The sequence below is a fragment of the Balaenoptera musculus genome, chromosome 17, assembly GCF_009873245.2.
Source record: "Balaenoptera musculus isolate JJ_BM4_2016_0621 chromosome 17, mBalMus1.pri.v3, whole genome shotgun sequence".
Classification (NCBI taxonomy): domain Eukaryota; kingdom Metazoa; phylum Chordata; class Mammalia; order Artiodactyla; family Balaenopteridae; genus Balaenoptera; species Balaenoptera musculus.
This window is the reverse complement of record NC_045801.1, coordinates 57,439,565-57,459,733: the sequence shown is the minus strand read 5'-3', so window position 1 is coordinate 57,459,733 and position 20,169 is coordinate 57,439,565. Positions and strand designations below refer to the sequence as shown.

Below are 20,169 nucleotides of genomic sequence, written 5' to 3'. Positions count from 1 at the left end.
CCCCAAAACTTTTTGAGCTTTCTACTTATTTGATTCCAATAAACTTCATATGCAAAAGGCACACCCACAATGTTTGGTTTTTTTTTGAGGTAAGCCTTTATCTCTCTAAACTTAATTACTTCACTTTGGGTACATTCAGGCTTCTGTGACACTTTGCCCTTGTGATTTCTGTGAGTTCTTCTGTCCATCTGAAAGAATCTGCTAGACATATTTTAGTCCTTTCAAAAGTCCTTTCAAAATGTTTTAGCTACATTCTAGATTTGGTCTTTACCCTGAGGTCATGTCAACACTGTGGATTTCACTTTTGCTTGAGCAATGTTTTAATGTCTACACCCTTGGTTTGATAAAATTTTTCCTGAATTCAACTATTTCTTGTACTACCTTATTAAATGCAGCTTATGCTTCCAACATTCTGCCTCAAAATTTTTTGCCCAAATGTCTCTGTTAATTAGGTACGTTTTCTATCTTCTAAGTTACCTCAGGTGACAGCTTTACCAAATGTCTTGCTACTACTTAACACAGGCTGCTATTTTTCTAGTCCCCCATAACAATTTTCCTGCTGCCTACCACCCAATCCCAGGACCAATGCCACTTCTAGGTACTAATTTCTGTATCAGTTAGCTATTGCTGCTTAACAAACAGCCACAAAAATGTCAGTGGTTTACAATAAGCTTTCACTTCCCTCACTGGTCTACAAGTCTGGGATGGCTCTGTTTCAGGCTGTGGGTCCATTAGGCTTGGCTCTGCTCTGAAGATCTGTGCCACAGAGCAAGGCCAAACACTAAAGCATGTTTCAGCCTCCGTTCACTGTCACTAAGATCCCACTGGTCAAAGCAAGTCATATGCCCAAGTCCAAAGTCAAGGCATAGGAAAGTATAATTCATCATCATAAGACCACTCTGAGAGTATGCATTCACAGTATTACTACACTGAAGGGAAGAATTGAGATCAATAATTCAATCTTTCACACTAAGTAAAATTTTATTTGAATAAGGGTTTCTGTGCCCATAAATGTTTTAAATTCCTGGCCTAGATGATTTCTAAAGTCTTTCCTAGTTGTTTGAAACACCATGGAAACAGAAAGAACATTTGCGTGGAAAAGGGCAAATCAGCAAATACAGAAAGAGGCCAGTTCTTTTTGGCAAAGCACTGGGGGTGGTTATGGATTTCATCAAACACCTGAAAGGAGTGCAAGAAAGGAATCTGTGAAGATGCTGTACAATGAACCAGCTTATCTTGAATCAGCCCATTACTTATTATGGGATAGCATATTTTTCTTGCATGCCATAAGTTGTTTAGGTCACAGACTCATTCAATTGTAAGTTAAAAAATATATTCTAGCACAACGTTCACAGCAGCATTATTCACAGCAGCCAAAACCTGTAAACAACTCAATGTCCATTGATAGATGAATGGATAAACAAATGTGGTATATACATACAATGAATATTATTCAGCTTTAGAAAGGAATGAAATTGATACATGCTGCAACATGGATGAACTTTGAAAACATTTATGCTAAGTGGGATAAACCAGACATGAAAGGATTAATATTGTACTATTTCACTTATTGTACAATACTACCTAGAGTAGTCAAATTTATAGACAGAAAAGTACAATAGAATGACGGTTATGGGGGACAGGGGCAGAGAGAAACAGGGAGTTATTGCTTAATGGATAGAGAGTTTCAGTTTGAGATGATGAAAAAGTTCTGGTGATCAATAGTGGTCATGGTTGCACAACAATGAGCATGTATCAATACTTAAAGCCACTGGATTGCACACTTAAAAATGGTTAAAATGATAATCGTACATTAGGTATATTTTACCACAATTTAAAAAAAGGATTTGCTTCATTGAAAAATATATATACTTTTAAATTTTTATTTATTTTTATTTTTTAACATCTTTATTGGAGTATAATTGCTTTACAATGGTGTGTTAGTTTCTGCTGTATAACAAAGTGAATCAGCTATATGTATACATATATCCCCATAACCCCTCCCTCTTGCGTCTCCCTCCCACCCTCCCTATCCCACCCCTCTAGGGGGACACAAAGCACCGAGCTGATCTCCCTGTGCTATGCAGCTGCTTCCAACTAGCTATCTATTTTACATTTGGTAGTGTATATATGTCCACGCCACTCTCTCACTTCGTCCCAGCTTACCCTTCCCCCACCCGTGTCCTCAAGTCCATTCTCTACATCTGCATCTTTATTCTTGTCCTGCCCCTAGGTTCTTCAGAACCTTTTTTTTTTTTTTTAGATTCCATATATATGTATTAACATACGGTATTTGTTTTTCTCTTTCTGACTTACTTCGCTCTGTATGACAGTCTCTAGGTCCACCCACCTCATTGCAAATAACTCAATTTTGTTTCTTTTTATGGCTGAGTAATATTCCATTGTATATATGTGCCACATCTTATTTATCCATTCATCTGTCGATGGACACATGTTGCTTCCATGTCCTGGCTATTGTAAATAGTGCTACAGTGAACATTGCAGTACATGACTCTCTTTAAATTATGGTTTTCTTAGGGTATATGCCCAGTAGTGGGATTGCTGGGTCGTATGGTAGTTCTATTTTTCGTTTTTTAAGGAACCTCCATACTGTTCTCCATAGTGGCTGTATCAATTTACATTCCCACCAACGGTGCAAGAGGGTTCCCTTTTCTCCACACCCTCTCCAGCATTTATTGTTTGTAGATTTTTTGATGATGGCCATTCTGACTGGTGTGAGATGATATCTCATTGTAGTTTTGATTTGCATTTCTCTAATGATTAGTGACACTGAGCATCCTTTCATGTGTTTGTTGGCAATCTGTATATCTTCTTTGGAGAAATGTCTATTTAGGTCTTCTGCCCATTTTTGGATTGGGTTGTTTGTTTTTTTGATATTGAGTTGCATGAGCTGCTTGTATATATTGGAGATTAATCCTTTGTCAGTTGCTTTGTTTGCAAATATTTTCTCCCATTCTGAGGGTTGTCTTTTCATCTTGTTTATAGTTTCCTTTGCTGTGCAAAAGCTCTTAAGTTTCATTAGGTCCCATTTGTTTATTTTTGTTTTTATTTCCATCTCTCTAGGAGGTGGGTCAAAAAGGATCTTGCTGTGATTTATGTCATAGAGTGTTCTGCCTATGTTTTCCTCTAAGAGTTTGATAGTGTCTGGCCTTACATTTAGGTCTTTAATCCATTTTGAGTTTATTTTTGTGTATGGTGTTAGGGAGTGTTCTAATTTCATTCTTTTATATGTAGCTGTCCAGTTTTCCCAGCACCACTTATTGAAGAGGCTGCCTTTTCTCCATTCTATATTCTTGCCTCCTTTGTCAAAGATAAGGTGACCATATGTGCATGGGTTTATCTCTGGGCTTTCTATCCTGTTCCATTGATCTATATTTCTGTTTTTGTGCCAGTACCATACTGTCTTGATTACTGTAGCTTTGTAATAGTCTGAAGTCCAGGAGCCTGATTCCTCCAGCTCCATTTTTCTTTCTCAAGATTGCTTTGGCTATTTGGGATCTTTTGTGTTTCCATACAAATTGTGAAATTTTTTGTTCTAGTTCTGTGAAAAATGCCATTGGTAGTTTGATAGGGATTGCATTGAATCTGTAGATTGTTTTGGGTAGTATAGTCATTTTCACAATGTTGATTCTTCCAGTCCAAGAACATGGTATATCTCTCCATCTGTTTGTATCATCTTTCATTTCTTTCATCAGTGTCTTACAGTTTTCTGCATACAGGTCTTTTGTCTCCTTAGGTAGGTTTATTCCTAGGTAGTTTATTCTTTTTGTTGCAATGGTAAATGGGAGTGTTTCCTTAGTTTCTCTTTCAGATTTTTCATCATTAGTGTATAGGAATACAAGAGATTTCTGTGCACTAATTTTGTATCCTGCTACTTTACCAAATTCATTGATTAACTCTAGCAGTTTTCTGGTAGCATCTTTAGGATTCTCTATGTATAGTATCATGTCATCTGCAAACAGTGACAGTTTTACTTCTTCTTTTCTGATTTGGATTCCTCTTATTTCTTTTTCTTCTCTGATTGCTGTGGCTAAAACTTCCAAAACTATGTTGAATAATAGTGGTGAGAGTGGGCAACCTTGTCTTATTCCTGACCTTAGTGGAAATGGTTTCAGTTTTTCACCATTTGGAATGATGCTGGCTGTGGGTTTGTCATATATGGCCTTTATTATGTTGAGGTAAGTTCCCTCTATGCCTACTTTCTGGAGGGTATATATTCTAAAGCTAAATACGAATAATTAGGGTAATCTACACCACCATACCTCTCTACATAATGGAAAACTAAAGAGTTGGCCACATTAATTAATTAAATCTTAGGTCAAATAAAAACGAAATTGGGAAGGGCTGAGAAACTTATGACACATCTATATTTCAAATAAAATTAGACACCTACAAAGATATGATAAACCTGTCATGACTGATAATTAACTTATTTCAAGTTTATATTCTTGCTCAGAAAACCAAAAGACAAATCAGAACTGTAGTTTTTATACATTGGCTCTTGGATGCTTGGAAACTGTGGTAGGCATAAAAACACACTATTCAGGTCTCCCTCAAAAAAAATAAAGGGGGTGGGAGGAACTTTTGGGAGGTGATGGATGTGTCTATGTCTTGATGGTGTGATGGTTTCACGGCTGTAGACTTCTCCTCAAACTCCTTGAATTTTATATATTAAGTGTGTACAGCTTTTTACATGTCAATCATACCTCAATAAAGTGGTTTAAAAAAGAGTGAGAGTCTTGATTTGTGGAGTGTACGTCGTAGACAGCCTCTAGCTGCTGTACCTTCACGATCCACCAACAGTGTTCACACTGAGGTGATACACTGAGAATCTCCAATGATGGAGCTTGGTGGGAGTACCAGAGATGGGCCATTCCTACTTAATACAGGACTCGTCTAATGGGTCATCTTTGTTCTGAGGTGCTTGACCTATATAATTTGTGAAGTACGACAAAATGTTTATGATTTGCAAGTTTTTATATTACATCAGGACCTCTCCCATGAATTCCAGATCCACGTATCCAACTGCGTGCAGAACATCTCCACTTAAATTGTTAATAGGCATCTCAAATTTAACGAGTCCAAAACGGAGCCCTCATAGTCCCCCTCAAACCTGCTCTCCCCTTTCCAATGAAAGGCAATTCAATTCTTCTAGTTGCACAGGCCAAAAACCTTGGAGTCATCCTTCACTCCTCTCTTTATCACACACTCCATATCCAATATGTTAGGAAATACCACGGTCTCTACCTTCAAAATATACCCAGATTGCAATCACTTCTCACCACCTCCACTGCTACTCCACTGGTCCAAGCTACCAGCACCTCTCGCCTGGATTGCTGCAAAGTCTCCTAACATTTTGCTGCTGCTGCCCTTGTTCATCTTCAGTCTACCCAGCTAGTAAGGGATCCAGTGAAATTGTCAGATTATACCCTTCCTCTGCTGAGAATCCTGCAAAGACCCTCCACCCCAATCAGAGTAAATAAACGCCAAAGTTCATACCAGGACCAACAAGACCTCCCTCACTTCAGGTTCATCTCCTATTCCTCTTATGCTCAGTTATGATGGCTTCCTCGCAAGCCCCTTAAATGGGACAAGCACAATCTGGTCCTTTGTAGTAGCTGTTCCCTCTGTTAGAATACTCTTTCCCAGGGACTCATGGGACTAGCTCCTTCAATCCTTCAGTTATTATTCAAGTGAATTCCTGGTAACTACATACAGTGATGGATGTTAACTAGACTTACTGTGGTGATCATTTTGCAATATATATAAATATTGAATCATTCTGTTATATACCTGAAACTAATATACCATTATATGTCAATTATATTTCAATTAAAAAAAAAAAGCTCTTTAAAGAGCTTTTTCTAAATACCGTTATCAGTGGAAAAATAAAATCTTTTACATAAAAAAAAAAGTAAATTCTTCTGAGGGTTTCCATTGACAGCACAACCTAAATTTCAATCTATCACTCTGATACCTCATAACCCCATTCCTTGCTTTATTTTTTTTAATTGAGATATAATTGAAATACATTAGTTTCAGGTGTACAGAATGATTTGATATTTGTGTATATTGGGAAATGATCACCACAATAAGTCTAGTTAATATCCATCCTTATACATAGTTTAAAATTTTCTTCCTTGTAATGAGAACTTTTAAGATCTACTCTCTTAGCGACTTTCAAATATACGATAGAGTATTATTAACTATACTCACCATGCTGTACATTACATCCTCATGGCTTATTTATCTTATAGCTGGAAGTTTGTACTTTTTAACCCCTCTCACGCATTTTGCCCCCTATCCCCACCACCAACCCCTGCCCTGGAACTACCAATCTCTTCCCTGAATCCATGAGCTCTTTTTCTTAGATTCCACATATAAGTGAGATCTTACGGTATTTATCTTTCTCTGACTTATTTCACATTGCACAATGCCTTCAAGGTCAATCCATGCTGTCAAAAATGGCAAGATTTCCTTATTTTTTAATGGCTGAATAATATTCCATTATGTGTGTGTGTGTGTGTGTGTGTGTGTATCACAGTTTCCTTATCCATTAATCCATTGATGGACACTTAGGTTGCTTCCATACCTTGGCTATTGTAAATAATGCTGCAATGAACATGGGGGTGCATATATTTTTGAGTTAATGTTTTCATTTTCTTTGGAAATACCCATAAGTGGAATTGCTGGATCATGTGATAATTCTAATTGTTTGAGGAACCCCCATACTGTTTGCCATAGTGGCTGCACCAACTGACACTCCTACAAACAGTGCACAAGGGTTCCCTTTTAAAACTCCACATCCTCACCAACACTTGCCATTTCTTGCCTTTTCATGACAGCCATTCCAACAGGTGTGGGGTGGTATCTCATGGTTTTGACACGTTTCCCTGACGTTGAGCACCTTTTCATGTACCTCTTGGCCATCTGTATGTCTTCTTTGGAAAAATGGCTATTCAGATCCTCTGCCCTTCCTGCTCTATTTCTGTCCTCAGCACACATCCCTGTCTAACATACTATATATCAATATTTTACTTATTTGTTATCAGTTTCCCCCAGCCAAAGGTAAGCTCTACTAGCAAGCAATTTTGTCTAATTTGTTTATTGCTGTTTCTTTAGTATTTAGAACAGTGCCATGCACAAAGAGTGCACTCAAAACATATTTATTGAATGACAGAGTATCTAAGTACAGTTTACACTATTCCAATCAAAGGAAAGAATGGGTATAAAAACAGGGGGAGGAGAGATACACCTAAAGAAAATTCTGACAAATAAGAGCTATAATTATAGCTTGCATTTACTATGTCTTCTCCAATCATTTATTCACAATTGTCTAATGGCATTCGTGATGAATACCTGGGTTCAACAAAAAAGGAGTGAATACACTAAGCAAAGTTCATTTATTTTTCACGACGTTCTTCTTTTGATTTTGAGTCTTTACTCTCCTGGATTCCTAACAGAATTGCGTCAGCCTCTAGGATAGTTGTATCTGTTGTCGCTCCCAAGAACCTAGATGTAAGTTCAAGATCTAACAGCCGCAGTCGGACTCTGGTTCCTTTCTGGTATTTCCTAAACAGTAAGAAAAAAAATTCCATTAATTCTGAATATCACTAAATGAACAACTACTTTAAAGTAAAACCCAAATTCTAATTTTAATTTGTGTTGGCTCAAGATAAAAAAATTAACACTAGTATATGAGAAATAGTTGTTTTTGACAGAAAAGTAATTTATTTGTATCAGAATTTCCATCTTAAAGCTGCCTTTAAAGATTTTATAACCTAAATAAAAATGTATTCCAAACTGAAATTCAAACAAGTTGGTTCTTGAAACTGACATTTATTTTAATGTCAGTTATTTTTAAAGTCAAAAAGTATCAAGGGGAAAAAATGTTTTCAGAAACATTTTGTCTTCTAAAATTAAAATCTTCTTTTAAAGTAAAAGAAATTTTACAAAAACAAAATGGAAAACAGTCTAAGTGCAAAGTACTTAGTACTGGGGATTGATTGAACTGTAACTAAAGTATAATGCTGGCCATAACATGCATGATGGCTCAATTTGGTCAAAAAAATTATTCAAGTATTTCACAATACCAAATGAAAACTGATACTCATCTGTCTTTCTTCCTTGATCAATTATTTTAAGAGTTTAACATCAACATTATGGAAAGGTACGGGAGAGTGAAAATATGGCTACTGAATGAAAACCACAAATCTTTAAAAGTCTAAAAATATATACCTCGAGTACTCTAAGTTAGTCTTAAAATTAAAACAATTTTATATAAACAGAAAATGAAGAAACAGAGTTCTCCAAAAAAGTCACTGGAAAATGATTTTAGTAGACCATATAATGAACAATGTTTGATTAGGTATTCTGGAGGAATTTATAAGTGGTCCATCAAGTAAACATTTAGGCTATTTGGTTTTTTTTTTAAAGTTGTTTTTCTTTCTGGTTACAGAAGGAAATGTCCTTTTGTAATATTTGGAAAATCATGATGTCAGTCACATTTCCTAGTCCTTCTATATGTATGTTTATATATAGGTACATGGGTGTGTGTATCTGACGGCATAGACCTTACTTTCTGTCTTTGTTTAAAAAAATTAAAGAGATATCCTAGAATATTAAGGCATAGCTTTATATTCTTAGAAAACAGCAATTATAGAACACACTCCTTATGAATTAACCACTGGGAAAACAAGCTAAGTTCACAGACAAGGTAAAGCTGAACACTATTTTCTGCATTACTTGGAGCTGTAACCTGTGTTCTAATGGATTCTTTCATTTGTCCTTACAGCACTACTCCAGTGATTCATTTAATCAGCTTTGATTCACATTGACCCCCTTCCCTCCCCCGCACCCTGCAACATCCAATTAGTTATCAAGTTTTGTTCATTTTTTAACAGATATTTCTTGAGCTTAGCCCTTCAGGTCTCATCATGCTTAGCTAAAGCTTGAGGTAGGACCTGGTCTTCCCGGAGCCCACCTTCCTAGTCCGCCTCTCACGATGGTTCCATATCTGCTGTGCTTACGGGGAAATGGCCTAACGTCCATTCCCACACACTTCTACTCCTCTGCACCTTTGCTTCTGTTGTAGCACTGCTTGGACTTTCCTTCTAAATAAATCCTATTGATTCCAAAGTATGCAGGTAGAATGCATCAAATGCAGCTCCTGAGAGCCTCCACATTCCCCTTATCAGAATGCAGATTCTGTCACTGGAATTCCCAAGGAAGACAGAGGTTTTGCAGTCACAGACTTGGATGCAAATCTGAGCCCTGCTACTTACGAGTTGGGTAACCTTGGGTAACTTGCTTTCTCTGAACCACAATTCCCTCATCTATATAACAGACTTCGACCACTTGGCAGGTTTGCTGGGATGGTTAAATGGGATAATATTATATATTGAAAACGCATAGCCCAGTAAGTGCAAATGTCAGTGCCCTTCACTCACCTGTATTGGTTAACTGTGTAAATCTCTGATTTCTCATTAGATCGAATACTCCCCAAGATCTGGCACTGTATTTCTCTCTGTATCCTTCCAGCGCCAGTGCAGCAGGTACTCAAATGTTTGTCAATAAGTTAACAAGACGCTTGCTGGCAAAAGCCACCACCTCACCGACTACCTAGGCTTTCCATTCTCTTGGCTTTAGCAGCTGTGTGGCCTGGCTCATTTACTTAACCTCTCTGAAGTTTGCCTGGCACAGTGCCTGGTGCACAGTAGTTAATAAAGTTAGTTCTCTTCTCCTTCCATTATTCATATCTGGCCTATAAACAACCATGATGAAAGGGAACAGTGACTTTTTATGAAAAGGGATGAACATTCACAAACACTTGGGACACAATTTCTGGGCACAGTCTCACTGAAGGGGAAGCTCTCAGTGTAGATGGTTCTGTGTCATAAAATGCTAGCAATCTCCTGTTAAAAAATAAAATCAGAAATACCATGAGTGCACAGCATGCTTGGTAGTTTATGGAAAGGAAAACTTTTTTTAGGTGTAGTAGCCTTTAATAATATGAAAGTTTTGTCTTCATCTCTAAAAATTATGCAAATTCTATAAGTTATCCAGTGAGTTGGTAAAGGAGATGAAAAATGAACTGCAGGACTTTACATGTGCTAAATGAATGAAGAATCACCCACATGTACATACCTTGCACTAAACAAAAAAACCTCTAGAAGATTCTCTGACTTCTGCTACCTGGAAGTAGCTGTTTCTACTTTTATGGTACTTAATTTTCACTGTGCATTATTTTTATGTGTTATCTTCCCTAGCAGACTACAGGCTCGTTATGGGCAGGGCTTTAATCACATCTGCCTCTCTTACAGTAGTGAGATGTATACATTTCATTTAACGTAGCCTTTTGAACAGTGGTTTTTCACTTTCCAGTACATCAGAAGCACCTGGGGTGCTTATTAAAAATGCAAATGAGGGAAGCAACCCCAGAGAGTGAGCTGGCAAATGTAGGGTGGGACTTGGGAATTTCCCTTTTTAACAAGCTCCCCAGGTGATTTGGATGCAGTCTTCTCTGATCAGTATTTGAGAAAAATCTGGCCTAGAATTACCTTTATTGTGTACAAGACACAGCATCCTACACACATACAAAGGGCCAGTAAAATGAGGACCTCTGACAGGACTTTGTGGCCACCATTAACAGCCTTTGAGGGTAACAGATGTTTTCTATAAGTGATGAAAAAGCCAACAGACTTTAGGGTGAGTAATTTAAACAGATCAAAAAAAAAAAAAAAAAAGGTCAGGCAATGACAATATATAATGGAGAAAGGCACCTAACAACAGTCCCTTGAACAAAGCCTACTGACAGCTGGGGTGGGGCTGCCTCTCCCAGACACAGACTGTCCTTTCTGGGAGACCCGGGACATGGAAAGGTTAGCAAAGTCCTCACTCAACAGGAATAGCAGCCATACAATTAATGTGGAGTTTATCCGCGCTTTAACTTGGAAACACTTTATTAAAGGGAAAAGTAAAGAAATAACTAATGTATTTCTGAGAACTCCATTTCTGCCAATGAAATTTGAGGTGAACCTTCAGTACTGCAGTCTTTGACAATCACTTAATACCACTTAGTCTTCCCATGTGGGTTTCCATTGTTCCACATAACAAGATTTAAAATGAAAATGCCAGTAAACTCTTTCCCCAGCTTGTTCATGCAGTTCTTAAATGGTCTATTTATTCAAAGATTTGGGCCTAAGTATAAATATCCAGAAGAGGCAATGTGGTGGTCAAGACTCTAGACTCTGGAGCCAGATGGCCAGATGTGTGCCCAGCTCTATCCATAAATATGCAACTCTGAGCCAGTTACTTCATCTCTCTGTTTCAGTTTCCTCACTTGTAAAATGGGAATAATTATGCCTTCTAGGTTCCTATGAGCATGAAATGAGTTAACACCTGCCAAGCCCTTATAAATGCTCAATAAATGTTAGCTACCATCATCAATCACCACCACCACCACCACCACCACCACCACCACCATCACCATCAAAACAAACCCAGTGACACCTGATGCTCCAGCCTTGGCGTGATGGGGAGTACAAGAGCAGTCCCAGATATAATTCCAAGTAATAATTAAACCAATGAAGGATTTCTGTAGAAGGTATGTTTTGGGGGTGAGTTTTCTTTCAATAATTTGCTTTGATTCAAATCTTACTTATTTTAATGGTATAAGCATTCCTCTCTTAAAATGTATTATATAATATATATAACATGCAATATATATAAATACATTATAAATGTCCTACAAAAAAGAAAACAATTTCTTTTGAAATGAATGCTGAATTTCCTTTGAAGATGTGAGGCAAAATAGCACTGAACAAAAGCAAGTAAAATTCAGAGAACTACACATTTAACAGTCCACACTTCCCAGCATTAACCACAATATAAATGAAAACAAGTAGAATATATTGTCAGTCATAGTGACTTATCTATTCTAGTATTCTTTTTGACAGTGGTTCAAGGAACACTGAGGATTGAGGGGCAGGTAGAGCTGTCTAATTTTACCTATCTCCTATCACTCTTCCTTAATTCTTGATGGAGTTAAGCCGTCAATGAATCTATTTTTAGCACATACTATTTCTTGGAAGGGGAAGATGATCATTTCAATAGGTTCATTATTTTTTCTTCCAAGAAGCATTTTTTAGCTTCCTTTAAAATTTACCATTTCATGCTGGAGAGGGTGTGGAGAAAAGGGAACCCTCTTGCACTGTTGGTGGGAATGTAAATTGATACAGCCACTGTGGAGAACAGTATGGAGGTTCCTTAAAAAACTAAAAATAGAATTACCATATGATGCAGCAATCCCACTACTGGGCATATACCCAGAGAAAACCATAATTCAAAAAGACACATGCACCCCAATGTTCACTGCAGCACTATTTACAATAGCCAGGTCATGGAAGCAACCTAAATGCCCATCAACAGATGAATGGATAAAGAAGATGTGGTACATATATACAATGGAATATTACTCAGCCATAAAAAGGAATGAAATTGGGTCATTTGTAGAGACGTGGATGGACCTAGAGACTGTCATACAGAGTGAAGTAAGTCAGAAAGAGAAAAACAAATATCGTATATTAACGCATGTATGTGGAACCTAGAAAAATGGTACAGATGAACCGGTTTACAGGGCAGAAGTTGAGACACAGATGTAGAGAACAAACGTATGGACACCAAGTGGGGAAAGCCGTCGGGGGGGTGGGGATGGTGGTGGTGTGATGAACTGGGAGATTGGGATTGACATGTATACACTGATGTGTATAAAACTGATGACTGATAAGAACCTGCTGTATAAAAAAAATAAATAAAATTCAAAAATTAAAAAAAAATTACCATTTCAATAGTAGACTTAACTTCTAACCTAATCAACCATCCCCCTTCTTTATATACCAGACACTATCTCCTCTATGTCTTCTTCCTATAATGAGGTTTTATTATTTTTAAATTTTAATTAGTTTTTCCTCATTCCTTTGATTACATCAATGGACTTTTCCTTCTAAAAGTGCACAAATACCCATAATTTTGCTACAATTTTAAGAAGTTCACAGATTACCTGAAGGTCATCTACAGACCTATAAGATTAAAAAGTTTTGTGCTAGATTTTAAGTCTGTTTATATTTCTTGAGGTAAAAGAAATGGGTTCTCATTCCATCTACACAACAACATGGCCTTGTGATAATTATGTCTGTTGTTTAATTCCCAATGTGTTTCTTAATGAAACCTAGGGCTTCAATGAACAAGCTCACTGGGCCACTGCTCACAGCCACACAGTTGGTAAGCGGTAGACCCAACCTCTACCACGGCCTCATTTTCTAATGGATATAAGACAAAAGTCCATGGCATATGTAAAGAAGGAATTTTTCTTTCATTACCCTGGTCACTTCCTTAAGTTTAAAACTATTAGGAATGAATAAGGACAGGTGTTAAAAAGAGAATTAGGTCCAGAGAAGCATAATATTTTCACTTTAAAAAATATGGAAAAGGGGGGTAAGGGGGGAGGGATAAATTAGGAATTTGGGATTAGCAGATGCAAACTACGGTATGTAAAATAAATAAACAAGGTCCTGCTGTATAGCACAGGGAACTATATTCAATGCCTTGTAATAAACTATAATGGAAAAGAATATGAAAAAGTATATACATGTATAACTGGATCACTTTGCTGTATACCAGAAACTAATACAACACTGTAAATTAACTATACTTCAATTAAAAAATAAATAAATAAAATAACCATGGAATAAAAAGATAAATCAATAAAATGTATCCAACAAAGGAACAGGCTTGAGATGACTCTTAAGAAGCTGAATGGGTCCCACCATCTTGAATATTTATACCATAAATGTTTGTTTATAGCAAATAATTATACCAAAACGTGTTGGAAATGTTCAGAAGTACTGTATGGTTGTCACAATGATGAGGTTGACATTTAGTAGGGGTGGATGGGATGGAGACATTCTGTAATGCACAGAACTCTTCCATACAACAGAGTTGTCCTGGATCTGTGCTAGACATTGATGTGGGTGAAAAACCTGCTTATAATTATCTAAGCCTAAAACTCTGTCTGCTAAATACAAAGAGTTGGTTTTTTAAAAATAAGAGTTTAAGTATACACTAAATTTCCAAGAATGTGATTACTGTGTAAACTAATGGAAGACTGACTTTGTCGACAATGTTAGCAAGAGTTGCTCACTATTTCAGAAAATCACACTGCCATAACAATACCACCATTTCATTTTTGTGTCTTGCTATATGGGTTAAATGTATCTTCTTTACAGCTTAAACTTTGGCTTATTGTTTGCATTGGGAGGAGATCCATCTCCTCTACACCTGCTATCTAAAAATATATGATTTATCTTCTCACCTTTCAATGAAATGCATTGATAAAAACTTAACTAGGGCTTGCCTGGTGGCGCAGTGGTTGGGAATCCGCCTGCCAATGCAGGGGACGCGGGTTCGTGCCCCGGTCTGGGAGGGTCCCACATGCCGCGGAGCAACTAGGCCCGTGAGCCACAGCTACTGAGCCTGTGCGTCTGGAGCCTGTGCTCCGCAACTAGAGAGGCCGCGATGGTGGGAGGCCCGCGCACCGTGATGAGGAGTGGCCCCCGCTCGCCGCAACTGGAGAAAGCCCTTGCACAGAAACGAAGACCCAACACAGCCAAAAATAAAAAAAAATTAATAAAATTAATAAAATGAAAAAAAAAAAAAAAAAAAAGAAATACGTTTCTCCTCTGCTTTCAAGGCCACGTTCCACTCTGTTTCCTTATTAAAAAAAAAAAAAAAAAAAAAAAAAAAAAACTTAACTAAAATACCAATACCAAAACACTGTTGCCCAACATAACTTTCTGTAATGACAGAAACATTCCATATAAGGTGGTCATTGAGCACTTGAAATATGACTAATGTGAGTGAGGAACCAAATTTTCAAATTTTATTTAATTTGAATTAAATTTAAATAGCCATTTAGTGCAGTTATAGACAATTTCAAATTGACAATAAAAATAGTAAGCATACTTGTCCTACAATATATAACACTGGAAGAAAGGCTAGTTTTACAGGAAAAATAGAACTCTGAAATTTGTTATAATAAATAGCTATTACTAATTAGATTCCAGCAATAATAAACGATCAGATCCACGTTTGCCATTCCTAAGTCCTCAAATGTTTCTTTCCTTTCTGTTATTTTTTGTATTTTTCCTCAAATCTGTGTGACACTGTACTAGACACACAGCAACTGAACTGTCTTTTAGATATTTAGAGGTTAAAACAAAATTCTCTGTAAAGATAGCTTCTTCCATGTTACAGATAGAAAATTAAGATACATGGAAGTCACTTGCCAACACCACAAAGCTGTATAAGAGGATTCACAGATTTTTTTTCTCCTCTTCCTTTTCTTAAGTTCTCAGTTACCTCTGACTTCTTGCAAGAACTGTAAGCTTAATCGCTTTAGGAGTGATAAGAAGTTACCACTTCATATGGTCTCATAATGTCTTCCCTTTGAAATAAAATGTAAACCATGTTGCTGCCACCTAACTCATTGTTTTAACTGTTTCCCACTAGAAAAATGGTTACTTTCAGTGGTAACAGATAATAAATTATCAGAAAAAAGTCTCCATGGCTTAATGCAAGGTTGTCTATTTTTCATACCTTTTTTAATTAGAAAAAAAAACTTTGGATATTAGTTTTTCAGAAATGCTGTATTTCATATTATAAAACATTGAATACTGCTGTCTTGAAAGCAAATAGGATGTCTCCAGTGAGCATGTTCAAAATGAAAATAGCCTGTGTTTTCACTGCTTGGTGTGTTTCTTTAACTTCAAGTGCTTGCCTCCGACTGATCTTTGTGAACTCCAGCCTAAATGGATTCAATGCCAGCCTTCACCATCACTGCTCTCTTCCACTGTGCATTTTCGCAGACCATATGCTGCAGTAAATGAGCCTGCATGTCTGAGCTGTTTAGGAAAAGGGCAATTAAATCTGGTTTTGCATTTCTGTATTAAGGACATGGTTTAAAGACTTTCCTTTGGAGAGGTTTTTGACATTCTTTCCACAGACATTCTTTAACATCTGTCAGTGCATGCTGGTGACGGTTCTCGTAGACTTAAAATAGAGACAGTCTCTCTGACTAGTTCTTTGATATACGTATATTAAATAATACAAAGCCGACAAATACAAGGCTTGGATTGAACCTCAGTATCCAAAGAGAATCTTGTAAGGAATTCTGACTTTGCTAGTCAATTTAGCTGTCTTGCTGTAATCATAGTTCTCAGAGGTTTTAAAAATAGTTCTCTTGAAATCATTAACCATCTATGTTTTCATCCCAGTAAGTTAAAATAGTTTAGAACTTTTTCTGATTTTCTTACAATTCGTTAAAGTTTTAAGACTTTAGAAGTAAAATTTTGTTTTCTGAAGAGAGAAAGCTAAAATGTTTCTAATGGTTCAATTACCACCTATTTGTCTTTTCTAATTCATACAAATGTTCACAGCAACGCTGATCTCTATGTGAAGCCTATACTTTGTCCGTGTGTGTGTGCGTGTGTGTGTGAGGGAGAGCATTTGCATGTGAGCATGAGGGAATATATGTACTTTGTTCTTCTTTAAATGAACTGTCTGGGCATCACTTTCCTCATCTCTGAAAAGCACAATGTTAGAAGAGACCTAAGGTCTTTTGCAGTTCTGTGATTTTATTCTACTTTTATACAATTTTAAGTGTTTGAAAACAGATATAGTATAGAGAGCTATTAAGTGCAAAATTGATTAAATATACATACAAAATGCAAAATTTTAAGACTTTTTATTAGATACATAAAATATTATTATAGTCTTAAATTTTCAATTAACAAATGAACTTTTATATGCAGACTCTGTGGTGTATTTCAGATTTGTCTCCCTTTTTCAAAGTACCATCACTGTGTTTCCTTGACAGTGTTTCTAGTCTACTGCTTCTTTCTGTTCAATCTGTAAGATGCCTGTCAAGACTGACTCACCACATACTATCTATACTGTCTTATCAAGCACAGCAGCCATGGTTAACAACATAAAGGTAGAGAGTGCTCATAAAGTTCTGTAGCTCTCCAATAATTCAACTCATTAAAATTTAAAATGTTCATAATACTAAAATGCATTTCCTCAAATTGCTATCATCATGGATAAGAATTTTAATCTTTTTCTGCAACTCTACTATAAACGTATGATTTTGTTTTTCCCTTAAACCAAATTCTTTTTAACCTTGCCCTGCCAGTTAAGTATTTTGTGCCACAAACGGAAGTTTTGTCTCTTGTTCAAACATTGATTTGTTTTATGAAATGTGAAAATGGAACATTTTAAAATGTCCAATAAATAATTTCACTTTTTAATAATGTGGAATATGTATATAATGTAATATATTACATATAGCATCAATAATGATAGTCATAACTTTTTCTTAGAGTTAACAAAATAAGATGTGTCAAGAAATTAGGGAAAGGAAAACCCTATAATCTAATAACTATATCAAGTCTATATTTATTTTTTAAAAAACCAAAATGTTTGTTGCTGGTCAGAATATACATATATCATAAAAAAGAATATACACATATTTATATTTAGAGGGGCCAAAAACTCCAAAGAAAACATAAGGAATAAATGCTTTCAGGCACCTGAGATACGCTGATGACTAACATTAGATCAAAGTTGGAGCCAGAATTACAGCATCTAAGCAAAGGATACATTTTGTGGTATACAAGTTTTGTTTTATGAGAAAAGAAAATATACACATTTATTGCCAGAGATAAGTTTTGTCAGTGTAGAACAGAGGAAAGAATATGGGCTTTAAAAAGTTATAGAGGGGTAGAGTCAAGACAGCGGACTAGGAGGACGCAGAATCCGCGTCTCTGCACAACTAGGGCACCTACCAGGCACCAGTGGGGGACCACGGACACCTAAGGGGATGGAAGGAACCCCTAGCGACTGGGTAGGATGTGGGGCGTGGGGGGGGAGTGAAGGGGGAGGAGAAGTGGAGGCAGGATGGGACTGGTGCCCTGAGGGGCGGCTGGGGGAGGGGAAGGGGTCCCACGCCCGAAGGGGGAAACTGGGGGAACACTGGGAGGGCAGAGGATCAAAAGGGAGCGTGGTCAGGCTTCCCCCACCCACTTGGGCCCCTGGGAGCCTGCTGAGATCCCAGGCCTGACCCTCTGCCCACCGAGGCCCCCTCCAGCTGCGTGGGTCCTGAGGGAGTGGGAGGGAGGGAAGGGGGAGCAAAAGTAAAGGTCAGACCTATGGACCAGCACCCCTGAGGGGTGGCTGGGGGAAGGGAGTTCCTACACCCAGCGGGACCCACCCATGGTTAGGGGCCCAGCAGGAATGGGGGAGACCCTGGGGGAGACAGTAAGGGAGGGGGGGCATGGAGGAACAGAAGGGAACACGGCCAATGCTTTCCCTGTCCACTTAGGCACCGGGGAGCCTGCTGGGCTCCCGGGCCTAATCCTCTGCCCTCAGAGTCTCCCTCCTGGTGCAGAGGCCAAGCCCCACCCCTACACCCCCACCCAGGGCCCTACCTCTACACTTGGAGACACCCTCTGAGACACCCTCCGACCGCTCTGGGCCTAAACCCCACCCACACACCCTCACCCAGGGCCTTACCTCCAAACTCTGGAACTCCACACTATGTAGGCCCCCCTTTGGACGTGCTGCCTCTCCCCTTCCACATAGGTCCTAAGCAGAGGCCCCGCCCCATGCTCAAAAGTCAACCCCACCCCCACCTAGGCCCCACCCCACCCTAAACCCCACCCCAGCCCACCTAAACTCTGCCCCCCATAGCCAAGGTCTTTTTTTTTTCTTTTCTCTGTTGTAGTTTTGTTTACCTTGTTGCAGTTGTTTCAATTATATTTTTATTTTTCCTAATATATTTTTTATCTTTCTAATTTATTTTTATTTTTTATTCTTTGTTATTGTACTGCTCCTTTTTTCTTTTTTTTTTTTTTGCCACACCACGCAGCATGCGGGATCTTGGTTCCCAGGCCAGAGATTGGGCCCAAGCTCCTGTGGTGGGACACCAAGTCCAAACCACTGGACTAACAGAGAACCTCAGACCCCAGGGAATATTCATCAGAATGAGGCCTCCCAGAGGTCCTCATCTCACCACCAAAACCTGACGCTATCCAACTGCCTGCAAACTCCACTACTGGAGTACTGGCCTCAGGCCAAACAACCACTAAGACAGGAATACAGCCCCACCCATCAAAAATAAAAAATAAAAATAAAAAACGACAAAAAAATGTTACAGACAAAGAGCAAGGTAGAAACCTACAAGACCAAATAAATGAAGACGAAATAGGCAACCTACGTGAAAAAGAATTCAGGGTAATGATAATAATGATGATCCAAAATCTTGGAAACAGAATGGAGAAAATACAAGAAACGTTTAACAAGGATCTAGAAGAACTAAAGAGCAAACAAACAGTGATGAACAACACAGTAACTGAAATTAAAAATACTCGAGAAGGAATCAATAGCAGAATAACTGAGGCAGAAGAATGGATAAGTGAGCTGCAAGATAAAATGGTGGAAATAACTGCTGGGGAGCAAAATAAAGAAAAAAGAATGAAAAGAATTGAGGACAGTCTCAGAGACCTCTGGAACAACACTAAACGCACCAACATTCGAATTATAGGGGTCCCAGAAGAAGAAGAGAAAAAGAAAGGGTCTGAGAAAATATTTGAAGAGATTATAGTCAAAAAATTCCCTAACATGGGAAAGGAAATAGTCGATCAAGTCCAGGAAATGCAGAGAGTCTCTTACAGGATAAACCCAAAGAGAAGCACGCCGAGGCACATATTAATCAAGCTATCAAAAATTAAATAGAAAGAAAAAATATTAAAAGCAGCAAGGAAAAGCAACAAATTACCTACAAGGGAATCCCCATAGGTTAACAGCTGATCTTTCAGCAGAAACTCTGCAAGCCAGAAGGCAGTGGCAGGACATATTTAAAGTTATGAAAGGGAAAAACCTACAACCAAGATTCTCTACCCGGCAAGGATCTCATTCAGGTTCGATGGAGAAATCAAAAGCTTTACAGGCAAGCAAAAACTACGAGCAAGTTAAAGAATTAACTTAAAGAATATTAGCAAGTTAAAGAATAAAAACAATATGATCATCTCAATA

At 37.9% G+C, this 20,169-nt stretch overlaps 1 protein-coding gene across 1 annotated transcript in view; it reads right to left on the bottom strand.

Moving 5' to 3' along the window:
* Positions 1-7,169: 7,169 nt before the first annotated feature.
* Positions 7,170-20,169, bottom strand: part of MRPS28 (mitochondrial ribosomal protein S28) — a 100,539-nt gene continuing 87,539 nt past the window's right edge. The window contains exon 3 of the mRNA XM_036830180.1: positions 7,170-7,593. Coding sequence (XP_036686075.1) covers positions 7,425-7,593 — 169 coding nt within the window. The 3' untranslated portion in view covers positions 7,170-7,424. The remainder of the gene's footprint in view (positions 7,594-20,169) is intronic.